The sequence below is a fragment of the Polyodon spathula genome, chromosome 4 (genome assembly GCF_017654505.1).
Source record: "Polyodon spathula isolate WHYD16114869_AA chromosome 4, ASM1765450v1, whole genome shotgun sequence".
Lineage (NCBI taxonomy): Eukaryota > Metazoa > Chordata > Actinopteri > Acipenseriformes > Polyodontidae > Polyodon > Polyodon spathula.
Window position 1 is genome coordinate 59,075,739 of NC_054537.1, and position 19,276 is coordinate 59,095,014.

The 19,276-nt window shown below is 37.1% G+C and overlaps 1 protein-coding gene across 2 annotated transcripts in view; it reads left to right on the top strand.

The window, feature by feature from the left end:
* The window catches only part of erp44 (endoplasmic reticulum protein 44), a 52,126-nt gene that overhangs the window by 11,699 nt on the left and 21,151 nt on the right, over positions 1-19,276 (top strand). For both annotated transcript variants that reach the window (XM_041248194.1, XM_041248193.1), the window contains exon 2: positions 17,065-17,137. In XM_041248194.1, the coding sequence (XP_041104128.1) occupies positions 17,065-17,137 (73 nt within the window). The remainder of the gene's footprint in view (positions 1-17,064; positions 17,138-19,276) is intronic.

Sequence of the window (19,276 nt, forward strand, 5' to 3'; positions counted from 1 at the left end):
TCAATCACCAGCACAGTATTCAAAACAAACAAGCGTGTATGCGGCTAAAATCTTTATTAAGACACTCATTACACTAATAAAAAGATGTATTAAAACCTATGAATGTAATAAAAAGTACAGTAACCTGTCACGTATGCAATGGGGCCAGAGTAAGGGTGGATATGTAAAATGGTGGATAAATCCTGTTTTAAATACCATTATATACAGCTGTAACAATTACTGTACTATATTATTATTGTTTTGAGATTCCGCTTTTATTAGGGAGCTCCTCTGAATCACTCGTTTAGAAAGATCCAGGGTATTAATGCTTGTGACAGAGTAGCCGTCTGCTGTGTGGATGCTTGCATTCGCTGCTGAGTGACAGGAAGGAGATCGAGATAGAGGTTGAAGTTGATACACCCAGCAGGCAAACATAATTTATTTACATATTGTAGCACTGAGCTACAGGGTTTCCATGATATAATGAAACAGACAACAATTGCGGTTCAAAGCAGTAGGAAACCGCTGTATTTATTTATTTAATTATTTATTTTAGCTTTTAGTGAACAATGGCTCTCATTCCTCTCCTCTCCTATCACTCGCAAACTCAACCTCTCAACTCTCTCTCAAGTCTCCTGCCGCCAGATCCTGCTTCTCTCTTTCAAACTGTCACCTCAGCACACAGACACCCAAGTCCCTTCCCCTTTCTCACTATTTCTGACTGATCGTGTTCGTAAACTCAACCTCAATGTCAGACTGTTTGTAAACTCTGGTGTCGTTCGAAAAGGAGATGAATTTCGGAGCGCACTCTGGTAGCTCCAGATTATCAGAGCGTTCACTTTCAAAATGGCTGAGTTAACGGCTTGCTGTGGTGGATGTTGGTATGAAGATACCGTGGATATGATTGTAAAACATGCACAAACTTGCAGTGTATCTACAGGTAAAAAAAAAAAAAAAAAAAAAAAAAAAAAAAAAAAAAAAAAAAAAAAACTTTCTTAGGCTATTTATAGATTACATGTATGTATAAAGTTAGTATGTAATGTCGCAGTAAAGTTCGTAGCAGGAAGAAGACGATGATAGTATTTAGCTTTTTTTTTTTTTTTTGTTATTAGGCAATATGTATTAATGGCATATAGGGCTAAACGTACAGAACCAGTCAAAAGTTTGAGTACACCTGCTTGAAACCAGGTTTTTCATGATTATCTATGCTTTTAACTGTATAAACTTGTCTATAAACACTTAATATTTCAATATATGATACATGTACTTATATAAGCTGTGAATAACATTCAAAAATTACATTTTTAAATGAAAATGTAAGTCTTGTCAATTTCAGTGAAATGGCCACCCAAAGCAAGTGGATTTCAGTCTGAAGCCCAAGTCAGTTAAAAGTCTGAAATGTGTATAACATGGTGTTAAAACACTAGCCTAAGTATAAAAGTGTGTTTGTTAGATGTTCTCTGAGTTAACTAACACATTACCAAATTAACCTTTTGTCACCAATTATTGTTAACATGTGAGGGTCCATGATTACTATAAATATAGGTAGCATAGGCACAAGTTTGTCATTCCTGAATGTAAGGGAGCAGAAAATGGCAAAATACTCTGTTAAGCAAAGAAAAAAGACTGTAATTACTTTAAGAAATGAAGGTCAATCTTTGCAAGTGTCTGTAACTGTAACTTAGCAACTGTCTGTGGCTAAGACCATCAAACGATCGGAAGAAACTAGCACTCATGAGGACCGAACAAGGTCAGGCAGGCCAAAGGTGACCTCAGAATTAGAGAACAAGTTCATTCGAGTCACAAGTCTGCAAAGCCGGCGATTAACTGCCCCTGAAATACAAGCTCAGCTAAATGCTACTAGAAGGACAGATGTTTCAACATCAACTGTTCAGAGGAGATTGCGTGAAGCTGGCCTAACTGGAAGAATTGCTGCAAAGAAACCATTGTTAAGAATGCAGAAGAGGAAGAGACTTTCCTGGGCCAAAAAACACAGAAAATGGACGTTTGAGGAGTGTAAGTCGGTCTTATGAAGAATGATGAGTCAAAATTTGAAATATTTGGGTCCAACCGCCAAGTATTTGTAAGATGCAGAGAGGGTGAGTGCATGAGTTCTGCATGTGTGGTTCCCACTGTCAAGCATTCTTCAGCACGATAATGACCTGAAACACACCTCAAAGTTGTGCAAGAACTATCTGGTGAAGAACGAAAGTGAAGGACAACTCAATCTAATGACCTGGCCTGCCCAGTCTCCAGACCTCAATCCCATAGAACTTGTATGGGACAAACTGGACAGAAGAGTCAAAGCAAAGCTACCCACAAGTGCCCTACATCTGGGAATTTCTGCAGAAGAGCTGGGAAGACATGTCGGGTGATTTCCTGCTGAAATTTGTTAACCGAATGCCTTGTGTTTGTGGGCTGTTATTAAGGCGCAAAGGGTGGCTATTTTGAGGAATCCAAGATTTAGAGACAATTTTCAATTTTCTTAAACATTGCTTTGATACTCCTTATGTTTTGTTTTCTATATTGTAACATGTGTTTTCATTTTCGAGTATTTACAGAAACGTATACGACGTAAAACATTGTCAATTATGAAAAAAACCTAGTTTCCAGCAAGTGTACTCAAACTTTTAACTGGTAGTGTGTGTGTGTGTTACACATGTATATATACCTGTACTGTGTATATATTATACAAACACAATATATATATATATATACATGTGTGTGTGTGTGTGTGTGTGTGTGTGTGTGTGTGTGTGTGTGTGTGTGTATATATATATATATATATATATATATATATATATATATTATATAATATATATATATATATATATATATATATATATATATATATATATATATATATATATATGTGTGTATATATATATATATATATATGTATATATATGTATTTTTTTCCTTTACTACTGTTACTGCTGCAATCAATGCTACTCATGCTTGTAATATTGATTTGGGTATATGCTAAACCTATTTTTATTATTTCTATAATTGTCATTTAAACGTTTTTTGAGAAAAAAACTGATATTGCTCATTTTAAGTTTGGGTTTTGAAGCGACTGAAGGGGAGAAATGGGAAGAGTCGTCTACATACACGCTAGCCTTGTTCAACACCAATTAGCACTGACCAGTTTTTCTTTATATATATATCTATATCATTTTAAAAATCGATTATATTGGTCTAAGAAAAAAAGCCATTAAATGGCACAACTGCTTAATGATCATAGTTAATAATGTTATATAATAATGAACGACCGGCTTGTAATACATTACCAAAAGTTTTTTTCCATCATTTGAGAAAAGCATAACTTTTTTGTATTCTTGGCTTCCATTTTCAGACCATTTTAGGTTGTTCAAAACATAAAGAAAAAATTCATGCTCTGAAGCACTCTGAAGAAATTTCTTGGACGCTCTTTTAGAGTGTTGGATTGAGTTTATGAACGCACCCCATGCAGACCTGCTCCCACCCCCCTCAGTGCTGCACTCACACACAGGAAGTCTTTCAGCTCTGTCACACAAGCACCAAAACACACAGAGAACGCTAACAGATCTGAACAAGAGTAACACCGTTTACAAACACACCTTATTTACTGAGTACTCCCATTCCGTTTCCCGGTCCATAATCGGGTCCATTCCCGCATTACACCCAGCTTTTTCAAGCAACGTTTCATTGTTGCTCACAGTCAGAGTTCCAAGCATAAACACACAGCATCTAACAGAGACATTTTATTTACACTGAATTATCGTGCTGATGCACATCGCTTGCTTGCTGTTGCAGTAAGTGCTGTTTTTTCAAACTGTAAATAAACCTGACACTGCTACAGGGATTAAATAGCTAAGGTACAGTGCAGGAGTAATCACTCAGTAACCAGGTGCAAACGGCTGATTGATCGATCTCTCAAGCTTTTCTATTACAGTAAAGTGCTTCCTTTTTTATTGAAATATGTGTATGACAAGGTGAAAACAGCTGATTTGTGGATTAGTAAGCGCAATTACTACAGTATAAGCAGTGGGTTTGTTATTGAAATCTATGTGAATGGCACACCAGGTTTGCCAGAAATATAGAGTGTGCTTAACATGGTATAAACAATGCCTTTGTTATTGAAATCAATGGGAATGGCAAACGCTATTTGTCCGATATAAATGGCTGCAAAATAACCCTGTATGATGCAAGTGGTGGCGACTGTACATGCAAATGTGTTGCTGGACGGACGATGCGTGATAATATTCCAGCTGCCAGAATCTGGTTTTTGCTAGTTGCTGAGGTATCTGTCAAGGTATCGTCCCCACTGGGTTATTCTGACAGGCAAAAGCAAAGGTTGTTGATTAACTGGTGTTGAAGCACTTTGCAGGACCCTGGAGTAATACTATCCTGATGTGAACCATTCATTTTTGGTTACTATAATAGTGATCTGCTAACATGACCATTTCATTTGTTGGAATTTTTGTTGTTTTGTAGGGTTCTCTTTTAGAAAATGGGGTCCCTTCTGTGCTGACCGTGCCCATCGGTTCATCTGCCTGCCTGTGTCACCACGATAACTCTGTTTCTTGCTAATATTTTTAAACTCTCCGGTACTGTGAGATTAGTGTGTGATTATAAGGACCCCTTTATATAGTATGTGAACTGGTTGATAATATAGCATCCTTTAACTTGGTTTATCTGTTTTCTGTACAGTTAAAACATTTCAAACTAACATATTACAGAAAAAAAACAAGTGGTCCTCAACAGTCCTTTTCAAGGAAATTTGACACTTGACCTCCCTAACCTTTCTTAAATGTCTTCATCAGTTTAATTGAATGAAAGAAAAAAAGGTTGCATCATGTGTAATTGGTTCGTAATGTATTTAATGCAGAGTGAGGATGTGCTGTAGCACTGCAGAGGGATATAATGGCAGCTCTTAGTTCTGTCTTGCTCCTGTTCACGTTCATTAGATTCTTTAAATACAATAGCTATTCTTATATTCCGATTTGCGTGCTTTTTGAAATATGTTTTCATATTTTATAAGCCAGTCATGTTAAAACTATCAACTATATAGCTATAGATGTTTCCAGTAAATGCCATCTGTATAACACAAATCCAATTTCTTGATTTTGTATGTTTTCTGCTTTACTTCCTTAACTGTATTATTTAAAATGTTGTCATAGCCTCATACTGCTTCAAGTATTAACAGTAATGCAAACTGCTTTCAGTGAGGCTTGAAAAGCTCTTCACAGCTAAAACTACATTTGAATAATGTAAACAAACTGGACTGTCAACCAAGTAGGGAAAGTAGAGTTGGACTACACAGGCAAAACTGGATGAGTGTAGCAAATACACAAATGAGAATCATTTTGCTATACAATTTAACATGGATGGCTCCATTTTTTAATAGTCTAATACACTCATTGCAATGAAACCAACTGTACCAAGATAGCTACAACTGAAAACACAAGTTTTTAAACTTCAGTGTATTGTATAACATTACAACTGGTGTAATATTATAACAGTGCTTTGTTGTGCTGTTGTTATGCAGACAACAGGGAGTCTGTCGGTAGTTACTGCTGATAAGTTATCCCCATAGGGTGATGCGTATCCCTGTCAACCGAGGTGTAGCCAAGGGACCAGCTTGTACACATGCAGTAGCCTACTGTACCACATTTGAGATTCAGTTGGAGAGTATTGGTGGGAATCTGTGGGTGCTGTCCATCTGTATATTTTGGTCTTCTGTGGAGCCGTTGCCAGATTAAACCTGATGAATTGACCTCTAAAGTAGTGTTTCACAAAGCTGAAATTACTTATTACCGTAAAAACTAATGCATGTTGCATCCCCCCTTTCTTTTTGAGACAAAAATTTCAGGAAAATGCCTATAGTCCAAAGTTTTTACAGTATATATAAAGCAGTGCATGCAGGAATCCCACACCAAAAAACAATTGCAGTCTTCCGAAGCCAATGTTTAAATTATCCAGATATCTTTTCTTAATTGCTTTATACAATTTCTGGCTAATTATGGTACTTCACCATAACTTATTTGTCAGTCATTAAAATGCACATGTTCAATATAAATCAGTTGAACACAGCTTGGATAAATTGACACAGACCACTGTTATTTACTAGCTGACTCAAAATGCAAGCCATGAATGTTGCTTCTGATTTTATTTGCAGTGTTTTCAGACAATAATCTGTCACCTGCATGCCCCCTGCAGGCTTAGTGGTCAGGAGTGTACATGCAATTTGAAACTTGGATAGATATGACTAGCTTATTGAAGTTGGGGATATTTATAGTTTAAATGTTTTCCAAGTGTTAAACCTTTAAAACAAATCCTAAACATTTCACCTTGGTTATAAATATGCATGTTATGCAGTAGGATGTGTAAAGCCATTTATTCAAAGTCTTTTCTATATACATGTTAATGTTGTGCTTGTAGTCTTGTGCACATTTATGTTTGTGCATACATCAATGTGCACTCAAATGAAGAGTTTTTCTGATTGGTTACAAAGATCCTAATAGGATAAAGGTTAACAGTGTTTCATTTCATGAATGTTTAAAATTTAGTACTATTCAAAAATTGAGAGTTTCGTTTAAGTAATGTTCCTAACTAGTCAAGGCTGAGTCCCTAATACTTTCAGCTGGTTTTACAGAGCCCCTGGACTACCTTTCTTAAGGTAACACTAGGTAGTCCGACATTAGAACCAATCTGTGTTTGTGATACGAGCTGTACATTATCTACATATTTGGTTTTGTCTTTGATCGTTCTTTACCATGCAAAGTATTCTAGAAAGAAAAACAAAAAAAACACAGGATCTGTTTCTGAAAATACTCCTAACATGGTTTTTTGAGGTTTTACTTTGAAGATAACCAGGGGGTGCATTGCTGTAATATCCCCTCCTCTCCCCCCTGAAACTGCCATCACACACTGTGGCAGGATACATGCGGTTAAAGTGAAAATAAAGTCAAAGCACTGGGTACTTGTGAGGGTGTTATGTTAATGAGAAGTACGGAAACGTAACCAGATTAAATCATGAAGATGTTTTGTAATTCCACATGAATTAGTACCCACATCAGAGTGATGGTCGCAATACAGTCAAGTATTATTACATGCTCTGCTGTTTAATAAAGGGGAAAAAGAGAAGGAAGTAGCAGTTGTGGGGCAAAACTTTTTGAAAAGCAAAATGCTTTTTTATAAATAGCACCTCCTGGATCTTTTTAGAGGCAATTGCTATGGATAGGCAGGGGAACTACAGAAAGGCCATCTCATGAATAGTGTGTTTTGTATTTTTTTTCTTTTTCTACCCTTTGTGGTTTTTACTAACTGAATTCTAACCAAGACTGGGGGAGGTAGTTAATCTCTGTTGTGAAAATTTCAAGAAATATTTGCATACCACTCACTTTGACCTTCATCTTACTTGTATCTTTGTTGCATCTGAACTTTAAACAGCTCTCAGGTTTTAAAAGTTTGTTAATTCTGTCTTGATGTGTGGTTTTATTTAAGTTTCCCTAGCAAAACTACTTTTTTGTATTTTCATTATTATTGGGGCGACTCTAAAATCACTTCTGGTTGTTTTAAAAAAAAATAAAAATAAAGGACTAATTAACCCACCACAGAACAAAAGATGAGGCTTCAGATAATGTGCAACACCATGCTACACCACCACTATGCTGTAGCTCAGAGAGTGGACCTCTGTCCCATACTGATATTAGTGAAGAGTTTTATCTTAATGTGGACACCATTCATCTTGGGAGGGCTTTCACAATAAACACAGCAGAAAACAGCATTCACCCAGCTACCTACTAGGAATCGGTAGGTAGTCGGTCAGTATTCATTGTTCTATTCAGTGTATCAGATGACTTTAACAGTGTAATGTTAACAGTATAATCGTAAATCTTGAAAAACTACTCACTTCTAAATCTTTTGTAGTCATTTTTGTATTACTTTAGTATAAATACATGTTAATTTGGATTCATATGTTTTTTTTCTGACTTTATGTGAACGAAAAGACACACATTTGCCTGTTTTCCCATTGGAAATAGTGATATTTTGAAATTTCACTGTCCTGGTCACAAAAGCAAAGTTTGTGGGGAATAATAGCCATTTTCTATACTTTTGAGGCATAAGAAATTAGGTAATAACACTTACTACCCAGGAACAAAAAAAAAAAAAAAAAAAAAATTGTTACACAGTGTTATCTGCTGACATTTATTGTAGTAATTCCAGATTGAATGTATGGAAAGACCACTTCAGGGGCTTAGGGTTTGCTTGTAAAACAACCAGCATATCTGATGTGAGATGTGTTTTGATATCAAGGTGAGTTTTGGACATCAGAATTCCGAATGTGTTGAAATCAAGTTTGTGGTATCTCTTAGTCATAGCGTACATTTTGATTAAAAAGTCCCCTGGGACTGTGAATCATATTGAAAGTCTGTTTGTCCAGAAATTAAAAAAAAAAAAAAAAAAAAAAAAAAAAAAGTGCCAAGGACCTTTTCAGAATGATTTTCTGTTTTGTGAAAATTGAAAATATTTTTTTAAATATTGAAATTACTAAGCTGAATTCAAATTCAGATTTGTATGATCAGCTGTTCCTGAGATAACCCCCCATTTGTATGCTGGAATCATTGGAGTCTATGGAACTTCGTTCATCACTCCTGCCAGTGAAGAGATGAGGAAGGTGGAATGTATTTTTTGTTGTAGGTATATTAAATTTTCAGTGCTACAGCATGTTACTTTCACAAACACAAATGACCTCACCTCTTGTAACAATACAACTTTTTAGCATGCAAATCCAAGGCATGGTGTGGCAACCAGGCAATGGCATCACCAAAAATGACCACAGCTGTATTTTCCATCCCATCTGAAACTGTACATTTGTGCAGTGATGTATCATATTAACTTGTACTTGCAAAGGGGTCAGAAATTACTGTTGCACATCCCAAGCAGTCATTTCTAGAACCAAAACTTAAATTATAGTTTTTAGTAGTAGTTTTAAAAAGTAAGTGTTTGCTTTGAAAGCATTAATTATAATAGTCCAAGCAGAAACGACAATGGGGAGTGATGGAGAACACTTAAGTGAAGAAAAACAAAAGTTACTACTCCGTACAATATTGCACTGAGCAAACCTGCAGTTCACACCTGCTCCTGATGAAAGAGTTAAGCTCTTGTAGTTCCATAGCTGCTACCATCCCTCACTGTTCTATCCATAGGAGGCTGTTTGTCATTATCGGGCAACAGGGAATATATCGGCAGTGTGTGGCTCCCTGATTGATGGCTTTCAACCCCAATTTCAGGGGCAGTTTGAGGGGAGAGAGGTCTCAGTGCTGGGTCTCCCTGGAGACAACGTTACATCTTCCCTTTTCTCCCTACAACAGCCTGCAAAAGCACTCAGACCCTGCCTTCCCACTTCCCCTTGCCAGCTTGATGCAAGTCTGAGCAGCAAAGAGATTGTCTCTGTCAGGAGAGGAGGATGGGCAGGTATCTGGGGACAACAGCACACCACACTACCCCTTCCATTGCAGCTTCAGGTGGCAGCTTCTGCTTGTCAATCTGGATTAGGTGGTGGGTAAGGCTGTTTGCAGCAAGAGCAGAGGGTCTTCATTTTATTTTTTTCTGGAAACAAGTTTGCCACTGGCCCTGCCATAGCTGTTCTTGGCTGCTGGCTAAGAAAAGGAAGGTTAATGGTTTATCGAGGAATAAGCCCAGCTATTAAAGCCAGGCTGCCAAGCAGATGTAATGCTAATTAGAAGCAATGCTGCTGTGGGGAGAATGGATTACTAATATCCTCCAGGCACCGTGCATTACAGGTGATGACCCCAGGAACGTGAGGGGAATGCTGCACAAGTGCACAGCTAATAGTCAGGCTCCTCTGTCATAGGTGAGCACCGGCCCAGCATCTCAGGGTGTTGAACAAGACATTTTTCTCTGGTTAATGACATTATAGAATCCAGACCGCCCTAAAAAAGTCTAGTCTTCCAAGTATATTTTGCGGATAATGGAAAAATGTGTATACTCCTCTTTGCTAGACATATACTTTTTAATGAGGAAACATAAACATTGCAGCATATCCTTAGATTTTACAATTAAAACTTCTGGGGCAAGTTGCAGGTTTAATAAAAAAAAAAAATAATAGGTTAACTGCTTATGAAAACCTTATCTGATTGTGGTGAAACTGTAAGGATAGTTCTCAGAACAAGTCATTGAGATTGCAGGAATGGGGTGATAAATGGAGATCTCCTTCTGCAAGTCTGTCATGCTCATTTTGTAAATACTGTGAATGTATGTCCTAGTTTATTTTTTCAAGGTATTATATTAATATACTTGTTTCTTAATAGATTGTGTAACTCTAATATATTGTAATTGGCATAGGTGAGCTTTAGCAGAACTGTATAACATGGTACATTACAGTATATAAAACCGGTCCGTTCACACATTCTTTCATTTCCAGCTCGGCACCTGAGGGGGGGGGGGGTTGTGGGAGAGAGAGAGAGAGAGACACATGATTGACTCTCGCATGGCCTTTCCTTGAGAAATCTGATTCCAACCCGAGGTGGAACTGCAAAGACACTGCTGTTAGCTGAGATAAGAGGTACATGACAGCCTACCTCGTTCGAAATTTAAGTAGGTAAACCATACCTTCATCATCCCCCTTGTAAAATGATGCAATCAGTTCATTCCTCAAGGGCTGATCGCAGCCCATACATTGCCCTTGGTGCTCAGTTTTATATTGGAATCTAAATGCGGTTGTATAAATAGAAGACCTTCAGTGTGCAGAGGATTAATTAGGCTCTGAGAATACTTGTTGTATAAATATTGATTTAACACTACATCTAATTTGCCCTGGAAGAGCTGCATTAGCAGGTACTGCACAGGTCACTCTAATGTAGGAATAGGAGAGAGAGATTGAAGCAGAGTGACAGTGTATTTTATTTTGTATAAATGGCCCTGTCTAGCACCTTGTTAACTCTGGGCACTGGGTTAGATTAACAAATGATTGCGCCTCAAACAGTCTGTGGACAGAAATATTCCTTTTACAGATGGGTGTTCTGATTTTGAGCCTATTGTAGCTGTTTCAGGGATTTTAGAATTTGTGACAAATGTAGTGTTTTGTTCCTTTTCATTAAACGTATATGTGTAGTTTTAAATGGTAAAAACTTTGACATAATATGGCATAACATGCTCACTTGCAACAGTGTTTGAAATCGTACACTATTTAATATTGTAGATTTGTATCACTTTTGGTGTTGAAAATATTTGATTTAGATTTTCAAAGATTGCTTGGTTTCCGAGGTTAGGAATCTCAAGGCTCGACATTAACGGCGGCAATTGCCTTGGTTACCCTTGTCAATTGCTGCAATGCCTCTCAATATATGTATCTGTTCATGGCCATTATGGTTTCAGTGCCCTTTCATGTACAACCACTACAGAGATGCCTGCATTCGGAAATGTTTGGGACTAAATAATATGATTACATGATTTGCATGGTTAAGTCGCACCAGTTCCATACACAACTCAATATTTATGAATGCGCTATGACGTCGGTCTGTAAAGGGAAACATTTTAAACTGAAGCACAAGAGGGACGATAACAACCAGATTGAACACAAATGCCTGGAAATCCAGAGGTGCTGTACAACAGAGTACATTAACCAGACGTGCGTGATTAGCCTACTGTTGTGTAAAAAGGTAGCTTAAAATGAAACATTGCATTCAAGAAATTTAGAACAAGATGCAAATAAAAAACACTTAATGTTTGTTTGTTTCACACATGCCAATAACAAAATGCCCTGGGAACTTAAAATAATTATAATGAATGGCTGAAACGCAGCAAAAGGTCAATAATTAAACAGCAACAAAAATGAAGTGAATGTTACTGTGTCAAGCTGAAAAAAAGTTTTCTTTGTGAACTCCAATAAACCAATATTGTCTTTCGACACTCAAATCGCAGGGTGATTAAATAAAGTTTTGAGTCAACACGAACAGATTTGTTATAGTTTGTTTGTTGCATCTTCTTTAGCAGTCGTGTCTATCCCAAATATATTCTGATACACTGTTTACCTTCAGGATTCTGATGATGTAATTGTGTAGCAACTTACTTAAGTCCCTTTCACACTGGCACTCCTAACCACGTTCTGGCTACCGGGGTCACAATCCCACGTAGTGTGAAACCATGTACTTGGGTCATACCCTGGTCGGTAGCCACCCACCTCAGGACGTGGGACGTGCTTTGACCCTGGGTCGAGAGAGACAAAATGCATGACGGCCGTACATAAACCGATGAAATTACAAACAGCCACGTCTGCATAAAGGTTTCACTTTCACAAGGAACATTTCTGTTTAGCCATAGTTTTGTTGATTGAGACACACTATGAGCTAAATTGCAGCAGGGATGAAGAAACGTTTGCTCTCATTAGCATTTGGGCTGACGGATCAATCCATTTGTTTTTGCGTTTGTCGCCCAGGTTGACTCTGCTTCTTTAAAAGCAGAGTGAAATCATGTAGCCAACCCGCATAACGAAGGCTCGAAGTTAATGTATATTTGGTAGCATTTTGCTACCCAAAACTCTTAATTTGCTACTGTTTTATTTATTTATTTAGTTATTATTATTTTTTTTATATGCAGTAGCATTTTTCAGTAACGCTTTATATTGTGTGGCATAAATTAATATTAAATAGATATGCAATTGCATATTAAATTAATGTTAAATTAATATTTAAATATGCAATATCTGGTTTCTTGCTAAATGTTAACCAAATGTCGATTGAAAATGTAATTGCATATCACGTCCATTTATATTACATTTTGTTCCTTGAAAATATGTAACAATTTCACATTGTTTACATGTCCTTATTGAAAATACAGTTAATCTGACTTAAATGTTAATGGAAAGTAACAAGGAATAATAGAAAGTAAATTAGATATCCAATTGCATATTATAGGAATGACCCTGAGTGAACACCTACATAATTACTGGTATTCGTTTTTTAAACACGTACACTATCTTTCATAAATTGGGAAACCATTCCTAATAGAGCTTCCTTATTTGTAGATGACTGAGGTTTGTCCCACCCTGATGTAGATACACACGAGGCCCACAATGCAAATTGTATTGGGCAGTGAAGTACCAATACTGGCAATTCACAACATGGATACAATTTCAAGGTATGAAGTTTCTTTTATAGACCGAGAGTAAAATTAAATAAATGTAAAAACACTGATTTTTTTTATTTAAGAAAACAGAAAATGGTTGAAAATTTTATTCACTGCCCATATATGGTGGGGACAGCCCCGATTTCCTAGCAAATGTCCCGCGTCCCGATGCATAGGAAGAAAGTCCCGATATTTACACACGTATATATATATATATATATATATATATATATATATATATATATATATATATATATATATATATTTCTGCACGTATATATTCAATGTGAGACACTAGAGTTACTCTGTGCTCTTCGTGCGGCTGACACATCTGCTAATCACTACTAATGTCACTGTTTTAATAAAACAAACACGGCGTGTATTTTTTTTTTTAAATCTTGGTTGGTAGCCCTTATTCTGTTATTACTTCTTAGTTAATTTCTTCTAAATTGTACAGCATTTAAAAATGCAGTGAGAAGGCAGGATGGGAGCATACATATTTATGAACAACCCAGTTAGAGTTGGCTTTTTATTTTCTTATTTAAAAAAAAAAAAAAAAAAAAAAAAAAAAAAATCTGATTGACTTGATTTAAATCGTTTATTTCTTTTTTTTAATTAAATGAATACATAAATAATGGAAATTATTTATCATTGTGGCATCAAATGTGAACTACAATATGAGAACTGTAAGAATTTAGCGATGGAGTACACCAGAGAGAAATACCCCCTCACTCATCCCAGTCACTTTATTTCTTTTACTTTTCTTGCTTTGATTTCCTCTTTCTGTGTCAGTCCAAACACACTAAGTTGTTACTTAGGACTACTTTGTTTTTATAGTGCATTCAGTTATTAAAATTCCTGATTGCACCACTAAATAGACCTGGTTTCAGCAGGTCTTAACACAGTGCTCAATTGCTATTTGGGACCCCATTGCATTGTCATTAGAATCGCTTTGTTGAATATGGTAATGATGGGGCAGGCGCTCTATAATGAGGCAAGACTTAACTTCAGAATACCATTTCAGTGCGGTATTTATTTTTTTTTTTTTTTACAATTTTGATCCATTTATGTGTCACAGAATTTGGGTCAAGCTCCGTTTGCGCTTGCATTCGCATTTGCGCTGTATGAAAGCTGGAATTAGCTTTCATTTTCAAACAGCTTGGTTGTGGTTGTAACCTTATAATTATAAGGTCATACAATACAGGATTCAGTGATAATGTGGCACAACTGAAGACTGATAATTTTGTACCACTTAATTTGCACTGATGAAACATAACCTGGTTAACCGTACTGATGGCATATAAAATGCTTAGAGGACAGATATGGTTGCATTCTTGGATAAAACGGTACATTTCAACAAGAATTGCATTGTTCCATTTACTTAGTTGAGCACAAGGTGGTTTCAGTAAATACTTTCTGATGTAAATCTAGGTCTACTATGTTATAGTTTGGGATATTCAGTCTATTTAAAACAGTAGGTTAGGTGTTTATTTTTTTAATTATTTTTATATATGATTATTAGTCGAATAAACCACTACCAAACAAGACCATTTTGCTACCTACTTTCCAGGCAGGTAACAAATCGTCACAGCTGCCTTAAAGCTAACTTCTAGCCCTAGCATAACACAAGGTCGCGACCTGGATAGAGCATGCCAGTGTGAAAGGGGCTTTTAGTTGCACAACAAGCTTCTAATATCTCTAGACTTCTGCCAAAGAAGCAGGCACTGTAATTTAAGACGTTACCATATTGAAAAACAGTAAATGTAACGTGGATTCTGTACTAAAGCGGTACCATTTTAAGAAGGGTGACAGCAGAATGCAAATTCTTGGAACTGTAACTAGCAAGTGTACTCCTGAGCAGAAGAAGAAAAAAAAAAACATTTAGGGAATTAAAAATGAAATGTACTGCAGCTTACTTGATTGCAGTAAAAAAACTGCCATTCACTTAAACTTAACTTTCAGATTGTGGTAATAAAACCAAATGATTTAGAAATATCTACAATATAAGATGTTGTTTTTGCTGTGGTGCATTTAATAACAAAAACTTAATTGTATTTTTTACTGAAACAATAAATGATTACATATACAGTTGAAAAAACCCCCCAAAAAAACAACCAAGCAAGCTGTGTTACATGCTCTTAGGACTTCACTAACACTGAGCATAGATTACCTATTCAACAGAATGAGACAACAAACAAGTGAGTAGTAACATAAGTTACTGTTTTAGTATCACAACAAGTTGTATTTTAAGGGTTAGGGTTAGATTTGTTGATCGCACTTTTTTGGCCGAGGAGCAATTAGCTCCCAAGGCATAAACTTATTTTGGATCCCTGCCTAGGCTGCTGGTTGACAATAAAAAATAGATAACATAGTTATTATTAACTGTGTTTCTTTCTCTGGCCAATAATTAGCTTTATTTATGAGTCTTAAGCAAAATTACACAACACCCTACACTTTGGCCTTCAATTTACTGTAGTAGTCTTGGTGCTGTCATAAATGTATTGAGCTGAAGGCCATTTTGGCCTTGCCCATTTTGTTGCCAATTTAGAGCCCTGGTTTTTGATCTCTACTCTGAGCTCTCAGTCCTGTAATACTTAACACACGGTGATGTGGAGGTTGTTAATAGCCTCCGTTTTGTGCTCTCTTGTGGCATCACTTGTGGGTTACAAACTTATTTACGTATTTCTCAATGAGGAGCATGTACCTGCTGTAATGGAGCCTCTCTCTGGTCACTCTCGTTTGCCCATTAATTAGCAGACCCAGACACAAAACTTGCAGTTTCAAACACTTTTATTATTGACAGAAATAGTACAAAACAAAAACTTAACTCCCACGTGGAGTGCTAAACTATATCTTTTGTCACAATAGAACCTGGATGGCTAAACTGTTTACTGATTGCCAAAACACTATTACACACACAGTTTTACTGATTTTAAATAACACTACGGTTCACACAGTACCTTTTTTTTCTTGGTTCCCAGCTCCCTGGTAGTCTCTCCCTACTAGAGCTCCCAGCTCTCTGTTATATTCTGTGGCTGTTCCCAATTGTCACCAGTTATCTCATTTGGGAACAGCCACAGTCTCACATGCATTTGGTAGGGATAGGAATTAACCCCATCCCTGCCAACCACCACCAAAATGCACAACACCAATACTTTCTTTACAGACAGGGCTTTGCCCTGCCACACTGCTTATTGCCTCCTTAATAACGCCTCAATCTTTTCTCTGCCACACACCCATCACAATCGGTCAGTAATGATCAGCAGTCAGTCTTCTTATTGTGACAGATTTGATTGCAGATTGTGAAAACAAACATTATGAAAACCACCTGCACTGTTGTTAGCAGAGGGACTTGCACTCTGAGCTGCTCTTCCTTTTGGTGGTCCCAAGGAGGACTTAATAGGAGGCAGGACAGATTTTCTTTTTTAAAAATATACAATTATGTTTGATAGTTACACCTCTTGTAATTCCGCATGTACACAGACAATAATTCCAGATTTACAAAACATTCTGGTATATAGTGTTGGAAGGTAGTATTTTATGAGCTGGTTTAATAATTATGGTAGTAGGAAATCTTCTTTTCCGGTACTGTAAAGCAATATGTAGTGGCTTGCTTCAGTACGAAGATTATTGTATCATTCTATCTCTGCAGGCATTTTATATTATAAACATGGAGCGAGGAAATGTGCTTTTAAAATGTATTGTAAATGTGTTCTATTTTTATATGACTAATAAATGTAATTCTCCACACAGGAGCTTACTGATCAAGCTTACAGCTCAATGTTGTCTCCCATATTCTAAACTAAAAGCAGAGGCATTTCTTTCCATTCATATTCTCAATTGTTTTTTCTTTGCTTGTTTGCTGGTTTGATGTTTAAGAAAAGAAAAAAAAAAACTCCATAAAAAATGTGACATGTTTATTTAGTTTCCTTTTTTTTTTTTTTTTTTCAGGTAACATGGATTTGCTCTCCTGCAAGATGCGAGATAACAAGTCTTGATAGTGGAAATATCGACGAAACCTTAAGTGAGTGAAGCTGTTAGATTTCTTGGTGTTGGGTAAACAATAAGTTGTATTGACCGCTGGTGACACTTAACCCTGGAAAATCATGCTGTGTTAAACAGAATGGCAGCAGAAAATATATTCCCTCAAACTATGTAGAAATTGCATAGGGACTTTAAAAGTACAGTATAATGCTGTTGATTTTAAGATATTGATTCCTCCAATATGTGATTAATCTTGATTTGATACATAATAACCTGCAAGTTCTCTGTCTGGGGGAACCAGCCCTCTAATCAAACTTAAAAACCTAATTACAACGTAGCTATCTTGGGTAATATTAAACACCATGAGCACCTAGTTCCTGACTTGGACGCCCCCCTGTCATTCAGTCCTGGGGCTCTGTCAATGAGAGACTGACAATTGTGTCAAATTGTGTGGTGGTTTTGTCTTGTGATTTGGACTGTGTTAACCGGGGGCAAAGTTGGAACACCTGAACTCTTTTGCTTATGATATGAGCCAACATCTAAACCAGGGGTGTCAAACTCAAGGGCCTCGGGCTGAATACGGCCCTTGGAGGTACTTTATCCAGCCCCAAGCAAAGTTCATTCATTACAGTGTAATTTGGCCCGGCCAAATTTGAGTCTATTGGGTTATTACACGTAAGAACTCCAAATCCCATCAGCCATCAGAAAAGTAGCGGGAAGCTCAGAGCTAAAGAAACAGAAGACAGTGAGAGACAGACAATCATATCTCGTGCTTGGTGCTTAAGGCGTGTTTTTCGTTAGGCACTGTATCCTACTGGCCGTCAAAAACAGTAATGTAACTCTGTCCAAGAAAAGAAAGATCGATAAGGAAGGCAGATTGTTTCAGGAATGGTAGGAGTCTGGATATTTTATTTATAGAGCAGCAAGAAAACTCCATTTGCTTGGTATGTAAGGGAAGTATTGCGGTGATGAAATAATTAAATTTAAGGCGCCACTATGAAACGAAACATGAAGAAAAATATGGTGAGTTTGAAGGCAAGAAAAGCTGGCCGAATTAAAAAGAACCATTGATTTACAGCAGAACATGTTTAAAAAGTCAAAAAATGAAAGTGATGGGGCAGTAAAGGCAAGTTACCTTGTGCCAGAGCTAATTGCGAATTTGTCAAAGCCCTTTTCTGAGGGTGCTTTTGTAAAAGACTGCATGCTTAGTCACAGAAATAGTCGGTCCTGAGAAAAAGCGTGTTTTCCAATGTCAGTCTTTCAAGAAATACCGTGGATGAAAGAGTGGATGACCTGGCTACTGATCTTCAAGAGAGCTCACTGGAAAAGCAAGCGATTCCGTAGCCTTTTCTCTAGCTGTTGACGAGAGCACAGATATTACTGATACCTCTGTGTTGTCTATTTTATCCGGGGTGTTCATGTAGACTTCACTATTATCCAAGAGCTTTTGGATGTTGCAGCTATGCACCTCACTACCACAACAAACAATATATTTCAACAGCCTGAGAAGTGTGTGTGCAACATGAAATTACAGTGGGAGAAATTAGTTGGATTGACAACAACAGACGGAGCACCTCCCATGTGTGGTGAAAAAAAATGGGCTTGTTGCTTTGATGTGCAGAAAACTACAGGAGGTGAATTGTCCAACGACACTTATAACGTACCACTGTATTCTACACCAGCAAGCGCTGTGTGGGAATGTGCTGCAAATGTATCACATAATGGTTACGGTTGTGAAAACGATACTTTTCATAAGGGCGAAAGATTTGAATCGCCGGCAATTCCAAAAGTTGCTTGACGAGCTTAATGCTCAATATGGTGATTTGCCGCACGACACCGGAGTTCGCTGGCTTAGCCGCGGTGCAGTACTTACAAGGTTCTTTGAATTGTCAAGAAATATAAATTTTCATGCACAATAGAGGGAAAGAAATCAGACAGCTTTCAGATGCAAAGTGGTTGTGTGATTTGTGATTTCTCTGCAATATAATCGAACAGCTCAACAATTTAAATGTGAAACTGCAAAGCTGTAAACAAGTCATAACGGAAATGTGTGATGGTGTTAAGGCGCTTCAGTTAAAGTGGAAAAACACAAGCAGCAAGGAAACCTTTCCCATTTCCTAACGTGCCAAGCTGTACGTGATTCTACGGCGAATTTTACTTTTCCTGGTAGAGCGTTTGC